We start from the raw sequence: 20865 nt of genomic DNA, 5'->3' as shown, positions 1-20865 counted from the left end.
TAAAATTATGGAATATATATATATATATATATATATATATATATATGCATTATTCCTTAAAATAAAAAATTTTTTTAATTTCTGCTATTTAAAGAAGTAAATAATCGTTTGTAAAAATGCTTCCTTCAATATTGTATCTATAATATCTATAATATAAAGTAATACATATATATATAAATACATATATATATATATATATATATATATATATATATATATATATATGTATATATATATAAAGTCATTTTAACTCTTTCCCGTTTTAATAGTTGTAAGTATGAGTATCCTGTTGTTCGAGATTATTTTCCCACGCACAACAGTTGGCATATGGTGAATCAATCTTAAATCCTAATCCTATGGATTAAGAATCTGAGCTTCATCTTTTGTTTATATTTCATACGTATAATGTATTAGAAGGTATGTGAATGTAGTATAATAAGATCTGCTTAAATATGTCTGTATAGAGTTCATTTACTAAACAATAGTAAATGATAATCATATCTTGATAAACGTATCGGTCTTTGATAAGACACTATCAAACATTATCATTCTATTAATCCGTTAAACCGATCGTATTTTTGCGTAAATAATATATACAGATTTTTATTTAATTAAGTACGCTCTGTATAACGTAACAAATATCAACTTGACAAATTATAGCGTAGAAATATATTCTCGAGTTAAAATCTTATCGATTGAAAAATTAACAAAATTTTGTTAAAATTTTTTAATGGAAAATTTTTAATTTTTATTTATGTTTGAAGAACATTTATTTACTGAATAAATTATACGTTCAGTATATTATTTTTTTTTTTTCACGAATAATAGAATTTATTAGATTTAGTGGTTTATGTTAAAAAAAAAAAAAAAAAAAAAAAAAAAAAAGTAGAAGAAAAAAAAGAAAACGATTCGTCTAACGAGAATGCTTAATAAAAATTGATATTAATTTATTCACGCCGAATTACAAAAAAAATATGTGCACAAATGATATCTATGAAAATTTTATAATAAAAAAGAAATCAATATTTAATTTATTTACTAATGAATTTTGTTCACTCGTAGAACCATTAAAACGTATGCCGTACTCAATGCGTCGATATGATAAATAAGTAAGATAAAAAGAACTAGGATTTTTTACTCGTATGATATATAATAAACACGACCGATATAGTTCGTATTAATGGCTAACACCATTTTACATATTTCCTACATTTTTTATTTATTTTAATTTAATCCTGTTGCATATGCGATTTTGTATACATTATTTAACTTTTAAAAATGAAAATTAAATTGAATCGAAATTATTCATGTATCTTGTCGTCTAATTTGACTTTTGGTATAAATGTTATCAATTTGTTTACAATCATTTAGATTATAAAATTGATATATCCCTGCGAACGTAATAAATTACGTATAAATTCTGATAGGCAACTTATAAACGGACGTATTCAAAAAAATATTATCATTCATTCGTCATTTTTCATTGCCCTTATAAAAAAATTTCAAAACATACTTAAGAAACAATTTTTCTACCATAACCGAGTCTGTATGAATTTTACATTTTCGATAATACCATATTTAGATTCATATTTAAACTGAAAATCGAATTGAAATAAAAATTACTTTTGAAGCTTCGTTGCAAGCGATCTTACTTTTTTTTTTTTCTTTTTTATAAATTTTGTTAATCCGTCTAATCATTTATACAGTAGAATGAATAAACTCATACGCATTTTGATTTTCGATACGAAACGTAAAGATCGAAAAAAACTTTATAAATATCTCACGTAATTTTAGAATAATAATTTTGAAATCAATTGTTACAGTTATCATCGCTATATCGAGAATGTAAGGAATTCCTTGCGATCGTGTCTAAAAATGAATTAGAGAAGTTTATGAGAAATGAAGAGGAAGAGGACGCATTCACCTCTTTTCGACATTGCGCAGCAATGACCTTTATATAACAGTTGTTACATAATGACAAACACATAATTAACAATAGGATATTATCTAAACATTTCTCATGATGATAATAGATAAAGAATTAAACGGATACCGATTTACCCACGAATCATACTGTCGTATTTATGTATGTATACACATATGTATGTATGTATGTATGTATGTATGTACGTATTGTATGCATTTATTTTAATATTGTACACATTTATTTGTTAAATACGATTTCTTGGCACGACTTATCCATCCGCGATCTACACGCAGAGGCAAGTGCCGAATACAATTTAGAGCCCTCCTGTTAATGAATAGGATCAAAGAAAGAACAAAAAAAAAAAAAAAGAAGATGAATAAAGAAAAAAGTATCGAAGAAATTCTATGATGACAAATCGATCGAACGATTTCGCGTTTTGGAGCGACTCTTTTATTTGTTTGTTCATTTATTTATTTATTCGTTTATTGACTCTTTTTCATTTTTTATTTTTTTTATTTTTGTAATCAGCGCACGCCGAAAGAAATCTATTTATTTCTTCTTTTTTGTTTTTTTGTTTTTTTTTTCTTTCTTTTTATTAATAATAAAGATACGATAAAATTATTTACGATAAGATATTCATAGAAAAACGTTCGTATAAAATTACTACTGAAAAGTCGACGACATTATCGGATAGTAATAATTATAGTAATTCAAAAAGAGAAATATAAAAACAGATTTGTCTTGATCCTTTCTTTTTTCTTCCACCTTTTTTTTTCCCCTTCTTTCTATTTCTCTCTTTCTAGATATCTCGCTTTGTACGCGTGATTAATTGATTTATGTGCAATATCTTATCTTTATGGAAATTATTCTTCGAATCAAAAAAAGAAAGAGAAGGAGAGAGAGAGAGAGAGAGAGAGAGAGAGAGAGAAAAGAGAGCAAAAGAAGAAAAAATATATGATCGAAGACATTTTATCGTGACACACTTTCGGCGGGCTCATTCCTGCCGGTACGTTGTACCTACATACATACGCGCTTGACCGAAATTGCGGAAGTCTTAAAACGAGAGCGTCGCTTTCGAACTTGCATCTCGTTTTTTTTCTCTCTTTTCTCTGTATCATTATTATCATTTTTTTTTTTTTTCACTGCACTGAATTCCGACGACGCAAATTCTTCGATCGTCGCTAATTATAATATGTATTTTAAACAATTCCCCTTCTCCTTTCCCCTATCGCAACATTTCTGGTAAGTGTGTTTTATATATATATATATATATATATATATATATATATATATATATATATATATATATATATATATATATATGTATATATATATTTATTCATTTATTTATATATGTAATATATTAATAATATGTACAATTCCTTCGGATCGACGATTAGAAGTATGATTTTGGCGATCGCGGAGAAAAAAAGCCGCAGGCCGGTAACTTGAAGAACACGAGAGAGGATCGATCGATCGAAAAATTGAAGAGGAAGAAGAGTAGCCGAGATCGATGCTTTTTTTGAACGACACAATGATCTTAATGATGATTATGATGACGATTACAATGACGATTACGATGACGATGACAATGATGATGACGATGATGACGATGATGAGGATGAATAAAAAAAAAAAAAAAAAAAATTAAGAATATGAAGAATCGTCTTCTCTATCCTTTTTTTTTCTTTTCTTTTTTTTTTCCATTTTCCTTATTTTAATTTATATATATTTTTTCTTTTCCTTTAATTCGTTCTAAATGGGCTCTCTTTGGCTCTCAAGATGTCTCTTCCTCAATTAAATTCTACGATAAAGTTCGAGTGATTCCTTTTTTCAAAAAAAAAAAAAAAATTCTTCGAAGTTCCTTGAAGATCACTCTGACTAAGCCTTCCGTTTCGTAACGCCGTTTACGTATCCATTGACGTGGCCATTTGTAAGTATCCCGTTACTGATTACTTCTTCGGATTTCTTCTCGTTTTCAATGATCTTCGATTTCTTTGTCTTCAGCCTCTCCAATTGTCTCTCCGCGTACGCTTGTTTACCCTGAAAAAGAAAAAAGAAAAAAAAAAAAATTCCATTAATATAAATTGTTAGATAAAAATATAAAACATTTTGAACACGTATTGTTCATTTCCCTTTTTTGTTTCTTTTTTTTTATTTTGAGACTCGATAATAATTACTGATCACTCGTAAATATTAAATTTTGATTAACTTCAATGTATCGATTACATTTTTAAAATATTCAAATGATTATGTGACTTATTCGTATTCTACTTTTATATCTTTGATTTGATAAATTTATCAAACAATTATTGCATTTTAATTCTCCAATTGATTATTTATATTGTATAAATTATCAAACGATATTGTATTAATTATTCAAATGAATAATGATTATCTATTATTTAAAAAATAACTATTTCTATATTCTAGTATGAGTTCCTATAAATATATTAAATATAATAAGAAATTTAAATGACTTACAAAATCCTATCATATTTCATTGTATTTTAATGTATCACTAATATACTTATATTATCATTAATAAATATATTAGATATATATATTAGATATATATATTTAATAAATATATTAAATATATTATATATATATATATTAAGAATTGTCTCATATATTGTATCTATTGATTTATATGTTGTATTTATTGTACTCACCTTGGCGATATAGGCTTTAGCATAAAAGTTTCCAAATAGAACAATGAACGAGATCATATAAAGGACAAGTGCATATTGCATCCAAAGAGGGAAATCGCAGCCTGATCGAATACCATTGATGCCGAGAATCAGAGCCATTGTAAATTGGATTAACTGGAGAATCGTCAAGTATTTCTTCCACCAAAGATATTTTGAAACTGAGGGACCCAAAGCGGCTAACCCATAATACGAATACATCAATACATGGATGAAACTGTTTACCATAGCTGGTAAGAAAGCTAAAATAAATAGTAGAATTATTAATATTGAGTAAACGTTTCGTAAGGTGTACCGTTATCAAAATAAATCTATACTCGTAATAAATTTCTCAGATAGTTTAAAAAGAATAAAAAGTTTGTCATACTTACTAGATCCACTTGGAACCCATTTAATACCAATCCACCAAAGGGAGAACATCGTCGAATGATGGTAGACGTGCAGGAAGCTTAACTGATTGTCCTTCTTACGTAAAATAAAGAAGAATGTATCACAAAATTCTAAGAGCTTACTAAAATAATACCACCATACTGCGTGTGCGATCTATGAAAAATGATATTAAAAAATATAAAATTAAAATATAAAATTAAAATATAAAATTATAAAATAAAAAATATAGAATATAAAATTATTATATATATTGGGTTGACAACTAAGTGATTGCGGATTTTGTCGTTTCCTTCTTATTTGAAATCCGGCAATCACATAGTTGCCAACCCAATATGTATATATATATATATAAATATATTATATATATATATATATATATATATTAAAAATTATTATATATATATATAATAAATAAATAATTATTAAATATATATATATATATAATAAATAAAAAAAGAATTAATTTTCGAGGAGAATTTTAATTTAAACCTTAATTTATATTTATTTAATTTATATATTATTCCAAATATTAATAATGCGTTCGTACTTGCATCTCATCAGGACGAGTTATGTGTCTAATTGGTTGACAAACATAGCTATATCGTAACCTTGTAGAAGCAACGAAAAGTTGAATGGCAATATAAGCATTGAGACAAGCCATGGTAAGATTGTACGGTACAAGAGCCCATGTAAGCTTAAAAGCTTTTCGTTTTTTCATAATTTTTGGTCCAGCCCAAACGATCATGAGGTACAGCATCGTATATATTAAAGTTGGTTTTGGTGAATCGACTAGTAGCCATCCTCTCGTTCTTTCGTCTAATTGGGAAATTCGTATAAATTTTTATTATCGAAAAAAAAAAAAAGAAAAAAAAAATTTGATAACAAATAATTTTTTTTTTTTTTTTTAATTATTTTTACTTCTCGATATTATTTCAACAAATAAGAAAGAAAAGAAGATCATGATATGTTTGATAATCGACAAATAATAATTAATAAGAAAATCCATTATACCTGCCAAAGAGAGAGTCCAGAGATAATAATCGTAGATGTCGTTCATAAATATCGTCGTTGAATTAATAAAGCTCGCCATTGTCTGTAACGAAAGAAAATAAGATTCTTTTCTTGTTCATCATTTTCCTTCATCTCAAAATCATATCTCTTGGGTGCTTTGAAGTTCTTAGAAATCTTCTTAGAGATGGTAGGAGTTGCAATAAAAGAGAAACCTACGGGGTCAATCTTCGACTTTCATTTCATACAGGAAATTCAAGGTTGACTATCTTTTAAGTATCTACATATATATATATATATATATATATATATATATATATATATAAATATATATATATATATGTATGTGTGTTTGATCGTGCTTTATTAGCTGATGGAGCGGAAATGTCGATAATGAAATTTACATTGAGAAATATTTAACTTTCTTGACATCGAAACGAGCCAACGAGCCACTTCTTATCTTATCGATTTTGTTAAGAACAAAAATCTTTTATATCCTTTTTCTTTTCTTTTTCATTATTTCTTTTCTTTCCTTTTTTCCGTTGCTTGAAAATCTACGAAATCTTGTCTTCGATGGATTTATAAAAAGCTTGAAAAAAAGAAAAGATAAAAGAAAAAAAAATTCAAAGAAATTTTGTAGAAATAATTTAGTAATTCGTTTAATTCGTAGAAATTAAAAAATATTAAATCGAGGAGTCGAGGAAAAAAAAGTGACATTAAATTTGCAACAATATTTTTTAATAACACGTTATTAAAAAGTTAATGTTTTTAATGTCCTTAATGTCCTATGTTCACATTATAGTTACGGTCATTCACTTTGAGTGAATACTATGATAACTTTCACGCCGCATGGAAACTTTCATTACTATCGTCTAATTTAAACCCTCACCGGAACTAATTTCTTCGAGACGTGTTTATCCGTTTGTAAGTTGAATTTTAACAACTGTGAAAAATAGAAATTAATATTCCTTGAAACTGTTGCACTTTGTGTTAATTAATAATTTTTTACTATCTGTATTTCACTTTTTCTTTTATTTTTTATCCTCTTCTATTTTTCTTTTAATTTAAAAATATTTTACGACGTACAACACAAATATTTACATTTATTATAAAATTTAAAAAAATCTTATGAATTATATATCATTCCTATGAATTATATAAAATGAGAAAGCATTTTTAAATTAATATGAAGTAACGAAAATTACGATGCAATTAATTTTCAATCTATCATGTTAAAATTTTTAACTTTCTTATTATTAGTATAATAAAATCGACAATATATTATCCGTTATATCGACTCTCTCGCGTCATAAAGATGCACACGAGAACAAGCCAGGTATTTCATAGTGAAATCAATGATCTCTTTCTCTTTAGCTTGTCTGTTGTAAATTCATCAAGTTCCGGTTAACATGAACATTTTATCTCCGACATAAATGGTTTCCCAAAGTGAAAGTTCTGATTAATCAATTGATCGTACCATCAAGAGAATATTATAAACTTCACATTTTTCACAATTTGCAAATTTCAAATATATTGTAATTTCATGAAAACACGAAAAATCGTATACAAATATTGGATAAACGATGGCGAAGAAAAAAAAAGAAGAAGAATAAAGATCGATATTTTGTAAAAATTTTATATTCAATTAGAACGAAATAAAAAAACCAAGGAAAAATATGAGGAGTATAAAGTTATTATCATTAAACTAATGATATCACGTTTATTAAAACGACACTGATCATTGTATGATTCTTTAAAGCGAAACTTTTTTTTAACGAAAATATCCTTTTTTTCTTTCTTTTTTTTTTCACGAATGAATAATGATACAAAAAATAAAATATATTCTCTTACCTCGACTTGCAGAATCAATTTTCCCCGATAAAATGAAGGCGATCTTCAAGCACGATACTTGCTGACTTTCTAGCCACCAAATTGAAATCTCAAGAGATCTTACTTTTAATACTATAGAGTATATAGTCATATATATATATATATATATATATATATATATATGTATGTATGTATGTATGTATATATATATGTATATATATATATATATATATATGTATGTCAATTTGTATACTCTCTTGAGACGGTAACACAATATTAAGAGCCTCGCATGAAACTGAACGTTGAAATCACTCTTCTCAATGAAGAAATAGTTGAAGAAGAAGAAAAAAAAAATAATGTTTGAAGAATAAGAAGAAAACCAGAAAGAAGAAAAAGTATAAGTAATAGTAGTACAAGAAGAAGAAGAAAAAGAAAAAGAAGAAGAAGAAGAAGGAGAAGAAGAAGAAGAAGAAGAAGAAGTACGAAGTAAGAAGACCGCTGACTTTGCCAAAATTCTGCCGAGGAATTGTCGTTTTCGAATAGCAGGGCTGTGCCGATGATGAGGACAGTGATATTGAAGACGACGTCGATCGGCAATGTGGCAGCGCTTCGCGTTGAAGTGATCGGTGTACTTTATAACCTTGGTTGTGGGTCCACGAAAGGTAACCGTGAAAGAAGAAGGGGAAGAGAAGTGGTGGTCGAAACCCCTTAGGAGAGGTGGAAGACGTTCGTGGAGTGAGGTTAACACGTCAAATAAGGCCAAAATGTAAAAGCTGAGACAACTTCGATTTCCGGCTAGCTAAGTAGTAGTGGGATACTATGTACAGTTGATCATGATCACGATAAATCGTTTGAAATTGTACATTCGAGTAAGATTTCGTGAACTTTGAAGAATGATCTGATCTTTCAGATTATTCTACCCTTGTAATCTCACTTCCTTCGTTTCTTTCTTTTGCTCCTCCTACGGAGCTCCTTTCGATCGTATTTCGTCTTTCCAGGACAAACGAGTCTCGTATGAAGATCAACGACTTTGAAATGACCTCATTTTACGTAGCGAGAGTACCACAACTTGTTCACCATCTTGAGAGTAATCAACCGAGTTGACTTTTTTCACGGGCAAGGACACCGGATACTTTTTTCTATAATCGGTTTTACTTGGAAAAATTCCTTTTCAATTCGATCAATTCTATCGATACTGTCACTGTCCGATTAATTATACAATATGGATCGGAACCCAATATTTACGTATGTGTGTGATTGTGTTTGTGGGTGGGTGTGTATATATATATATATATATATATATATATATGTACACAATCCAAATATATATATATATATATTTTGATTGTTTGTATGTATTTAAAAGCTTAGCGATTGATTCACGTTAATATCGTATACATTTTATTTCTTTCTTTTTCTTTTTATTTTATACGCATTCTTAAAAGTTAGCGAACGAGTAATAATAACATTGAAATTTGATTTCTCTTTCTTTCTTTTTTTTCCTTACGTAGCAACAAAATAATCCTGTTACAATTAACGTTTAAAAGTTATGTTTAGAAAGGGAAATTGGAGTAGTCAGTCGAGTCAAGTCAGCAATCGTCATTTTTCTGATCGACTATATAAAATAAGATTTCTGATAAAAATTATCGTTTGAATTAACCAAGGGTTTTGGATTAAAAGAATTACACAAAAATATCATTTTTTTGTTTCTTATTCCTTTACGAGAATAATATAGATTCGATAATCGAAGAGAAAGCATTGGGACGATATAAAAATGTGCGTATATACAACGTATTTACATATGTAAGTAGGTGATAGAAGCTGTAAAGATGTATCAATTAAAACAGGTCAACGGTCCAAATTCTCTGTCTTTCGATTCTTTTTGTTGCTTTAGACCCGAATCTCTCGCTGGACCAGTCCTGTTCAATCCCACTACATACATATTTCCTCTACCGCATACCACTCATTCAACATTTTTATTTTATACCATCTTATTTACCTTTCACCTAGAGACAGGTACCGTTTATGTTAAACTGAACCTTTGCCAAGGCCAAAGTTTCTTCCTCACAAAGTTCGACGAATACTCGTTGAGTTGTCCTATTTTCTGATAACTGACCTCGATTTTCGAATCTCGATTTTATTCATTATTTAACGATTTACCAATTAATTAAATTAACCTGTTTGAATACTAAATTAACATTAGACTTTACAAATGTTCGTTATTTTTTATGTTTAATTATTAATGAGATAAATATTATTTATTATTTATAAACGTTATTTATTATTTATATATTAATATTATAATAATGATTATTATTTGATTAGTTATTAGCATTTATTGCGTTCAAATATTTCATTTGCCAATTTGTTAAACCATAACAATGTGTTATCTATAATCTCTCGGCATAAAGATATGAGAAAAAAGAAAGTCATTAATTTCTCCTTCTTAAGTCGACCGACCTGAGACGATCGATTTCAGTGTAAGAAAAACTTATATACGCTTTCGGTTTTTTTTAAATCGTATATTATTTTAACTGTTAAAAAAAAAAAAAAAGAAAGAAAGATAAAGCAAAAAAACAAATAAATAATAATAAATTAATAATTATCGAATAATAAAATTAATTCGATGAAAAGATAAATGAGATGAAATTGGGAAAAAAAAAGCTGACAAATACTCGGATGAATTCCTAACGAAAAGTCTGAAAACTCGAAAGTCATGGCGAGAAACCTGTTTCTGTATATTTTACTGATTCAAATAAGATTCTGGACCGTTTACCGAAGCTATATATGTGTCTAGATGGAGTCAACTGGAAGCTGGGTTACCATGTTGTATTTTCTCAATATTCAAAAGAAACGGTATCAATAAAAAGAGATAAAAACGAATGAGAAAAAGAGAAACAGAGAGAGAGAGAGAGAGAGAGAGAGAGAGAGAGCAAGAGATCGTGATACTCATTCATTCTTCTGCTTATGTGATTTTATTTTCTCTTTTTATTTCGTTCTCAGGGTCAAAACAAGGTAAGAGAGCAAAGAGAAAGAGACAGAGAGAGAAAGAGAGATGAAGAGGGAGGGGGAGAGAGAGAGAGAGAGATGAAGATGGAGGGGGAGAGAGAGGGAGAAAGAGAGAGAGAGAGAAAAAGGGAAAGAGAGAGTAAAAGAGAACGATAAGACAAGTCGATAAGACAAATCGATTCGATTAAAAAGAAAAAAAATAGCTAACAACAAATTCCCATGTCATTTTCTTCATTGACCTATACCACTTCGAAGATTTCTTTCAAGGAAACCATACTGATGTCGTTTCAATCCAGTGTTGCTTGAAATCTTTTCTTTTTAATTCATTCGTTTCGTAACACAATACGTACACAAAATTGACATCTGTATTTTTATTTTAATATATGTATATATATATATATGTGTGTGTGTGTGTGTGTGTATACGTATATGACACCTGTTATTTGTTAAAAAAAAGATGAATAGTATTTTCTTTCGTTTCTTTATCCTCGATTCGATCTGAAAGATCTAAAAGATCGAATCGTTCGAGCAGAACAATCCTAATATACGATATCTATTTATATACTTTAGAAAATACATATTTGAGAGATCATCGTTCCTGAATATTGTTTCGAAATAATGTCAACCACATATAGAATATATATATATATATGTGTGTGTGTGTGTGTGTGTGTGTTTCAGAAATAGACCATCAAACTTTAATAGTATATTCTACCCGACTGTGAGGATAAAAAAGAAAAGTTGTATAAACAAGATTCCGGAAATACTTTTTTTCTGTGTTGTAAACATTTTATTATTAATAACGGACTTGACGAATATCTGAAATTGTTATCAACATCTTATTTCAGGAAATGTTGAAAATGATTTCTTTTCGCATTAATACGTACTTCGCAACGACATCGCAACATGAATTTCTCGATAGGAAACATATTGTTTGATGAATATAAAAAATATTTATAACTTGGAAAGAAAACATTTCCGGATCTATGTTTAGACGACTTTTTTGTTTTATTCTTATAGTGTAGAAGTAAAACATGCTCTGAAATTTTTGCAATTTATTTTTAAAATAATCTACATATATATATATATATATATATATATATATATATATATATATCTTAGTGGAGATCTAGTTACAATCGAAAGAGAATCATGGATGGCTTGGAGGAAACTTTCATTTAAACGTACTTCCTTTTTTCTACGGGAGAACGATCGGTTTCTTTCGATTTTATGTTCGCGAGTTTTAACGGTTCTATATTAGTATTATTATATTTTATATTTTCGCTAAAGGAAGAGAAAATAACATTGTACGAAGAAACATTATTGGAAATAATATAATGATATAATGATATAATAGCTGTATCAAGTGTCATAATATCGAAAGAATATAATATCATGATCTTCTAAAATCAATGAACACCATTAATAAATACATTATTGATCTATTAATTAATCTATGAATGGAATCTATCTCTATGGCATTTTTGAAGACTTATTAGAAAAATAATAGGATACATGAACGATCGAATGTAAGTGTTTATATTTCGAAAGAGTGACTTTGCTTTGGGTTGGTTATGACAATCTCATGGGAGTTTGGAAAGTGTCACACTTTGCTTAAAGAGTACAAACGTGTCATCGTGGTAATGAGGCATGTTGTATTTTTAGAATTCGATGGCAATCGAATATTATTATTAAATAATAAAAAGGAAAAAAAGAAAATCTTGTTTATATATTATTCGTTCGTAAGTAAAAAGAAAAAGAACAAAGAACAAAGAACAAAGAAAGAAACGAGAAAAGAGAAAGAAAGGAAAGTCTAACTTTTTGTGAAAAAATGAAAAAAAAAAAAAAAAAAATAAATAAATAAAAGCATTGCTCTCGATATTACGTACCGTTTGATAGTTGTAGCAGTAAAATTGAGGTACTAAATTTATACGATGATATAAATCAAAGTTACACACACACACATACACACAGACGCATATATATATATATATATATATATATATATATATATATATATAAAATACGAAAGAAAGAAAAGTGCTCCGGAAAATCGTATAAACTTTGTTGAATGTTTGGTATGTGAAAGATAATGATGGTCAAGGTTCTAAAACTTCATCATTATGCACTCGAAAACATCTTAAGGTCGTTTGAGAAGATGGACAGAAAACACCTGCATGAATAACGCATCCTTCTCTCTTAAAAGTAGAATGTATGTGTGTACCCTCCTGTCTTGGCTCTTTTCAAATCGATGAGATGAGAAATGGCGACGCGTTGCGCGCGACCTCGTTTATCGTGTTAGAGTCGACGTTACACTCTCTATTTTCGTCAGGGATCCAGGTAACAGTAAGCTTTGACAGTAATTCAAGGAGGTAATTTAGTACACGGACTTTCTTGATTTGCTTTTTCTAACTTTTCTAATCTTTCGCCTTTTTCTTTTCTTTCGTTCTTTCTTTCTTTTTTTTATTTGCTTCCTTTTTTCTCTTCGATCTTTTATAATGTTCTAATCTTCCTTTAATCTCCTTCTAATTTTCTAATCTTTTATTTTTTTATTTTTATTTTTTTTCCCTTTGTTTTTTGTTCAATATTTATCTTTCCTTGTCTCTCATTTCCACTCGGAGTAAAGATAATAAACTATGAAATTTAACGTACTTCCCCGATAAGATTAAACGTAATTCCGATATCGTTCATTATAACGACTATGAACGTGCACGTTCATTTCGAAAAATGAACTTTCGATCGTAACTTTGATTTTGATTAAATCGAGTAATAAGTTTTTTTTTTGTCACTTTATATTAACCAATTGCTATCTGTCAACTGTTTTTGCTGACTCATGAATCTGCTCGATGGAGATGATTATGATCGCAAATACGGGACTGCGATTAGTCGTCGAGTGATTCATGGTTAATGACTTCGCAATTAATAGCCGATAAAATGTAATCAATGATACTCTTATGAATTCAATCATCCTTTTAGTATAAATGTATTAATGAAATATAAATTAGAAAAGAATTTTGCAACATTTATCATCGATCTTTTCGTCCTTATTTTCTCTTATCGTCTATTATCGAACCATTGCTGAAACACTTTGACGTCATCGGAAACGAATTGTTGCGAGATGTTAATTTAGTTAAAATTTTATGAAATAATATTTGGCTTGATCAAGTTAAATATTTACACAGTACCGGATAGTTTCCAAGAACTGAGCTCGCACCATTGAATAAATATTCAATTTTTTATGAGAATTATAAGACGTTCGGTTTCAGTAAATAATTTTACTGAAAATTGGATACATATATTTATAAAATCTATCTCTTGGCCTATTCATCTTTTTTATTTTTTTACTTTTTTTCGAAACGATACGATAGATAATCATATTATATCAAAAAGAAAAAAAAAATGTACTGTGTAGTTGAGGAAGCTCGTAAACGTTCAAAGCCCATTTACCGTTTCTTGCATGAATGATTTCTACGAGGTAACGTTTCCAAGAAAATATTTCAACAATTTTTACTTGGAAACAATAGATATTCGAAAGAACGTAACTTCATTGTATTTATCGAGTTGATATTTTAAACGTTTTAGCGCGAAAAGATTGAAGATTCAAATTTGAAATAAACTCAATTTTATTATGTGCTCCACGTTCGATTCTTCGAATGTCCAAGGATGAAAAACTTAAGAATAAAAATTTTGAATGAATTTGTTTTTATTGCGAATTTTACGTTTATTATTCAAATTTTCTCAACGAAAAAACGGAAGATCGAAGATTCATCAAATTTGAAATGAGCATTACGTATTTTGTGTTAGATGTTTTAAAGATTCTAAAAAGAAATTCATAGAAAACTTCTGGAAAATTTGAAATAATTTTCAATTAGAATGTATGTCAATAGATATTTAAATAATTGAGATGAGTGAAACAGCTTTTTCAAAATACATCTTAACGATATCCGTTAGGTATATACTTCATGGTAGGATGAAACGAAAGAAAAAGTTACTCGATAGAGAGTAGTCTGTACTGCCTTTCTCTCAACGAATCTCTCAGATCAATAAACCAGATATATAGTCATTTCGATCATAGATAGATTTTTATTGGTGACATGTTCAATACGTGATTCTATCAAAAAAGAAGAAAAGCAATAAATATTACATAAAATGAAAATATGAAAATAAATAATAATCATATTGATTAATAATCGAAAGATAAATTGCTTATCATTTTGAAATCTCATTAAAGAGAATACAAATTCATGAATTAAATTATGATGGATCTTCGAATAAGATAATATCATGGGTACTCTTTTAAACGTTCTCGCGAATATATATTAGTGGATAATGATTTTATTTCGCTAAGAATAAAATCCTAAAGATAGTAACAGTAATTTTCATGAAGTATCAAAGCGAACGAGTTCATTAATTTTCTATGTGCTGGAAAGTATAATAAAATATATCGATCGTATATAATCTAATAAAGTTGTAATCAATGAAGATTAACAAGTAGCATAAAAACAAAAATTAATCTTATCTATTTTCTGGTATGCAAAGCTGATTCACGAATGGAAACGAGTTGTTTTCAGCGAAAGAGAATAGAAACTGGTGATCATTCGACGATCGGTTTCACCGTTCTCAACCAACATCCTCTTCGGTATCTAGTGGTTATTAAGTTTCGCTTTCCATAAAGAGAGATAAACTACACAGACGTTAATACTATCGAGTTATAACAGCGAATATATATGTGAATAATCAAACAGAAATCTTCTTACGATCATTCTACGAGAATCTTTTTTTTTTTCTTTTTTTTTTTTTCTTCTTTTTCTTTTCCCTAATGAGAAAACAAGAATTACGGATAATAAAATGAACACTAAGCAGTGCGAATAATAGAAATTTTATTTTAGCTAACCGATAAGATAATCGATCGTTTGGAAGTTACAACGGCGATAATGAACAGATGAAAAAATAAATTAGCCGCTAAGAATGACGTTTAACGTTCTTCGTTAAGAATCAGTAATTAATATATAATTATTATGATAAAAGTTTGACGTTATGGATAAATACCACGTATGATTTTGATTTGATTACTTTAAACTTCTCTCTCTCTCTCTTTCTCTCTCTCTCTCTCTCTCTCTCTCTCTCTTTCGTTTCTCTCTTCTTTCCTTTACAAAACAACCTGTGACCTTTTTAATGACGCTTCAAAAATTCACGTACCGCTGATCCTATAGCTGACGTCAGATCTCGTCTTACGATGATTATGATGATGATGAGCAGTAGTGGTGGTAATAACGATGGTGGTGACGGCAATAGTGGTGGTGGCAGTAATGGTGGTGGTAATAGTCGTGGTAATGATGTCTCTGTACTGAACCAAAGGATACTCTTCGCTTTCGAGGTCAATGTCTAGGCCTGGGATATGCTCGCCCACGAATCACAACTCGAGTGCTCAGCAAAGATTCACACCTTTCCTCGATAACAACTTTCTTTGATCGAATGATTTCTTCTTTCTTTCTTTCCTTCCGTTTCGTGTCGTTTTCGCCAATCAAAAAGAAAAACGTTACTGTAAGAGTGTTATTTGTCTTTTTTCTTTTTTTTTTTTTTTCAATCTATATTTATTTCAATATATTTTTTTTTCCTTTCTTGTTAGTACAATATAACTAATATAAATACAATTTAATGTTAATATATATATATATATATATGTATGTATGTATATATGTATATATGTATATATGTATGCGCTACAAATTGCTATACATTAAAAACGTATCTGCTGACAGTGTTAGTTTTTTTTATAAGCACTTTAATGTTTCTCAACTTTCTTGTAAGTATAATAATAACCTTTTCTAAGATATAATATATAAAGGAATATTTTTAATGTAAACATTTTAAAAATTTTACAGTTAAATAATTACAAATGACAAAAAATTCCACTGTGACATTGTATTATAAATTGTTAATATTTATATATATATATATATATATATATATATATATATATATATATCTTTGCTGATTACAATTTCAAAACAACATTTCTCTAATTAAAATGATTTTAAAAATATAATACTTACATGTGCAGATAGGCGCGCGTCGTGCGTGATCGTTAAAAATATGGCAAAAGTAATTCTATCCGTGAAAAATGAAATGTTACGATCATGCAATTTTGAACATTCTTCCTTGTCATGTGCCCTTTTTGAAAAATATTGATAAAAAGTTTCAAACGATATTTGACGATCTAACGATTTTACAATTCTCAAATTAAACCGTGAGTTCTACACGATAACCGCGAATTATCACCTTCGATTTGTTACGAGTACGTTAAAGAGAAATGACATCATTTATTACCTTTGTTGTTTATTATCGTTTGTTTTAACTAGTGAATATCTTCTTACACGGAGAAGATTTCTCTCGGATTAAGACCACTTTGACTAATATATCCGGTGTGTCTATGTTTGTATATGTAGCTTGAAAGAAGAAGCAAGCGAAAGTGGAATCTCTCGGGTAGAACGAGAATATTGAGGTTGCTTATAATGGAGCTTTCATACTTCTACGAAACGATATTGATCGATGTATGAGTTTTAATTGAAAGATTTATTACGAAAACACGATAACGTGAAATCCTCAATAAGTAAATATACATCAATCTGTTTATACAATTTTTATTAATCGATTCACCTGTTATATTCAAAAGTAAAATTTGTAAAGATTCGTAAAGATTTGTCAAGATTTCAACATTTCTTTTGTTTCTTTTTTTTCCTCTTTTTTCTTTTCTTTTTTAACGCTCGACACGTGCACTGATACGAGTAAATATTTTTTCGTACGACATTTATTACGTCATTCAATTTTATTCAACAAATTAAATTCTACGAAATAAAGACCAACATTCAATTTTTGTAAGTTTTATTTAAAACTTTTTCAAGATTTCTTAAATGAATAACATTTAAATGAAGAAAAAGTATACTTTTTAATAAAAGTCTAATGTAAACAACGATATGACAATATTTACAATAATATTAGTTCTTTCTGTATAAAGAAACAAATTTTTTTTATCTAGAAAGAAAAAAAAATGGAAAGATATTAAATGAATTTATTGATTTTTACAAAATTTAAATAGATAATTTTCCTTTGCCGTTATTAAACTTGTGATTATTTTAATGAAAAAAAAAAAAAAAAAAAAAAAAAAAGAAAGAAAGAAAAAAAAAATAGAAGAAAGAGAAAAGAGAGAAAAAAAAGGAAAAGAGAAAAAATCAATTCCTTTCATTTGTTCTTGATCCGATCAAGGAAGACAAACAGAGAGCAATTCAATCGCATCATGACACGTGAAGGAGTTAAAATATCCTAGAAGAAGAACTTGATGATGTGAATTTACTTTCGTGTCTCATCCGTTTCATTATCGACCCAGCGTAGATTCAAAGCAACGCTCACGAGAAAGCATCTACGTATAAGATACACAAATGTTGATAATATCCGGGTGAAAGTTATAGAGGGAGAAAAAAGGATAGAGTGGTGGTAGAGAAAGAAAAAGAGAAAGAAAGAAAGAGAAAGAGAGAGAGAGAGAGAGAGAGAGAGATAATTGTAGGAGAGATATTTACAAACAAAAAAAGGACTTTAAATCACACACGTAACTTTTTATTGTGCATAATTTTCTTTCAGAAAAAAAAAAAATGCCGTATATTTTTTCGAGCACCCTTCTTATTACTCCAAACGTCCGAAGAACTTAATTAAAACGCGTCTACAGTACACATCTGTCTTACCAACACGTTTTACTTGGCCACGTGAAATTATCGATAACGAGGATGTCTTATTATATAAGACAAGTTTTCGAATTAATATTAATATCATCGAATTTCTAAAATATAAAAGAGAAACCAAAAAAGATAAACAAACAAACGAAAGAAAAAAAAAAAAAATCGACGAAATCATTATGATACTTACATGCAATCGCACTATCGAAACTCCGAGTTTTCAAGGAATACCGATCATATAAATTCCATTAACTCACGTAGATGTCTTGATTGTTCACTCGCAAAATAAATGAATGATATTTTTCAATCGAATTCGAGCAACACTCCACAGTCATGATTGTGTTTCTTTATCTCGTTCGTATTTATTTAATTAATATAAATCAGTTGACACTGGTTGGAGTTTAGACACTTGTTTTTTTAAAATGTAAAAGTCATTAAAATATATCAAACGATCCGTCATCAAATTTCTTTCTTTCGTTTTTATTTTCGCTTTTCTTACGAACTTTTCTCGATGTGAATGACCAGGACAACCGCCTCGAGAAAAAAGAAGAAGAAACAAAAAAAAACACGAGACTTCTTGACAACGAAAAGTTAAAATCGTTGATTGGAAAAAAAAAAAATATTTCCCGAACTATTTGCCGATCAATTGTTATAATTTAAGAAGGGAACGTTTCATTTCCATGACACCAATTAAAAAGCAAGACGGAGCCAACGTTTCTTCGGTTTTCCCGACGAACTGCGAGGGCGGCGGGCGCCGGCTAGCCGCCATCATAGAAATCAATACGACCCTCGAGGGGTGTCTCTTGCAGCTCTATCATCGAATTCGATCGTGTAACGTTACCCTGTTAACCTGTTAACTCAAGATTTTCAATCGGTAAACGTGAATCTACGAATTTTATTATATTTTTATTTCAATTATTATTATTAAATAATTGCCAAATTATTTCATATCAATTATTCCGTATTATTATTATTTTGATTAAGAATAAAATGCTACGAATAAAAAAAAAAAACATAGAGTCTCGATAAATTCATTTTGATAAATTAATAGATTGTAAACAAAAAATTAAAAGATTGAAAGAATATAAGTAATGCTTTTTATTATAGGAATGACAAATAATATTTTTTTTTTATCACGAAAAAAATTTTCATGACTACTCGTTTTTCTCTATTAACAGGTTGAAGAGAGATATGAAAAGAGGACACGTTGTAAGTTCGTTGATCTTCTTTTCGTTTTCATGAATGAACACAGAAATGCACCTGAGTGTACTCGAGAGTTCACGGTTCGTCGAACATTAGACACGACGAAAATGAAAATTTACGAGAAGAAATCTGCACTCTTAATCGTATATACATACAGGACTTTCCACGTTTTAACGATTGATTTTCAAATCTTCAAGATTTAATTTAATATTTTATACATTGATACGTGCAACGAGGAAGAATAATTTTTATAATTTTTATTTATCGTTTTCTTCTTACGTCATTTCCGATATTGAACGTTTATCTTTTCTATCCTTTTTTTCCTCATTTCGTTGTTAAACCAATCCACATGTTCCTTATTATAAAAAGAAAAAAAGAAAAACAAAAAAAACAAAAAAAAAAAACAAAAAAAAGAAATAAGAAAAAAAAACGAGTTATTATTCGTTCATTATCGTGAAAGTCATTGTTTAATGCATGCTTTCCTTTCCAAGAGTAAAGTCATAATCATTACACTTTACAATGTTTTGAAAAAAAAGGATAAGGAGTACGTGTGTTTTTGAGTGTTTCTTTTCGATTTATATTACTGTGAAAACGTTCTAAGAAAAAAAATTTCATTTCAGTGTCGATAAGAAAAGTAAGGAAAGAGGAAATATAATTGTCCATGATGAAACGTCATTAACAAACGTCATATGACTTTATTGTTGAGTGAAAATATTATATTTAGATATACGATTTAAACGTGGATGATGTTCGTTCGATGGGCAATTCATGCGAATACGCATGCGTGCGCATGTGCGTTTTCTCTCTCCTTTAAATATTTAAAATAAATCACAATCAAAGTACATAACAACCGACATGATTACTTAAGTAAAAGAAGTATATATATATATATATATATATATATATATATATATATATATATATATATATAATAAGAAATATATTCTCGTTAGTCTTTAGTTTAGGGATTTGTTTTTTTTTCTTATTTGAATCACAAAGTCATTTAATTTGTTCTCTATGAAATATTTATATTGAATAACTTTATGTCAAAATAAAT

The 20865-nt window shown here is 28.4% G+C and overlaps 1 protein-coding gene across 4 annotated transcripts; it reads right to left on the bottom strand.

The window, feature by feature from the left end:
• Positions 1–923: 923 nt before the first annotated feature.
• On the bottom strand, positions 924–19363 carry LOC124947761 (elongation of very long chain fatty acids protein 4-like). 4 transcript variants are annotated; one of them, XM_047490360.1, is made up of 7 exons: positions 18796–19363; positions 16075–16373; positions 6040–6121; positions 5576–5844; positions 5010–5181; positions 4603–4880; positions 924–3970 (listed from the first exon to the last, which is right to left on the bottom strand). In XM_047490360.1, the coding sequence occupies exons 3-7, from the start codon at positions 6116–6118 to the stop codon at positions 3809–3811; spliced, it is 960 nt and encodes a 319-aa protein (XP_047346316.1). In that variant the 5' UTR covers positions 6119–6121; positions 16075–16373; positions 18796–19363; the 3' UTR covers positions 924–3808. The 4 variants fall into 4 exon arrangements, with proteins under 4 accessions (XP_047346316.1, XP_047346317.1, XP_047346319.1 ...); XM_047490361.1 differs by lacking the exon at positions 18796–19363 and adding an exon at positions 16932–17798; XM_047490363.1 differs by lacking the exon at positions 16075–16373.
• Between the last annotated feature and the right edge of the window lie 1502 nt (positions 19364–20865).

The sequence above is a fragment of the Vespa velutina genome, chromosome 3, assembly GCF_912470025.1.
Source record: "Vespa velutina chromosome 3, iVesVel2.1, whole genome shotgun sequence".
Taxonomy (NCBI): Eukaryota; Metazoa; Arthropoda; class Insecta; order Hymenoptera; family Vespidae; genus Vespa; species Vespa velutina.
This window is presented reverse-complemented; position numbering and strand designations above follow the sequence as displayed.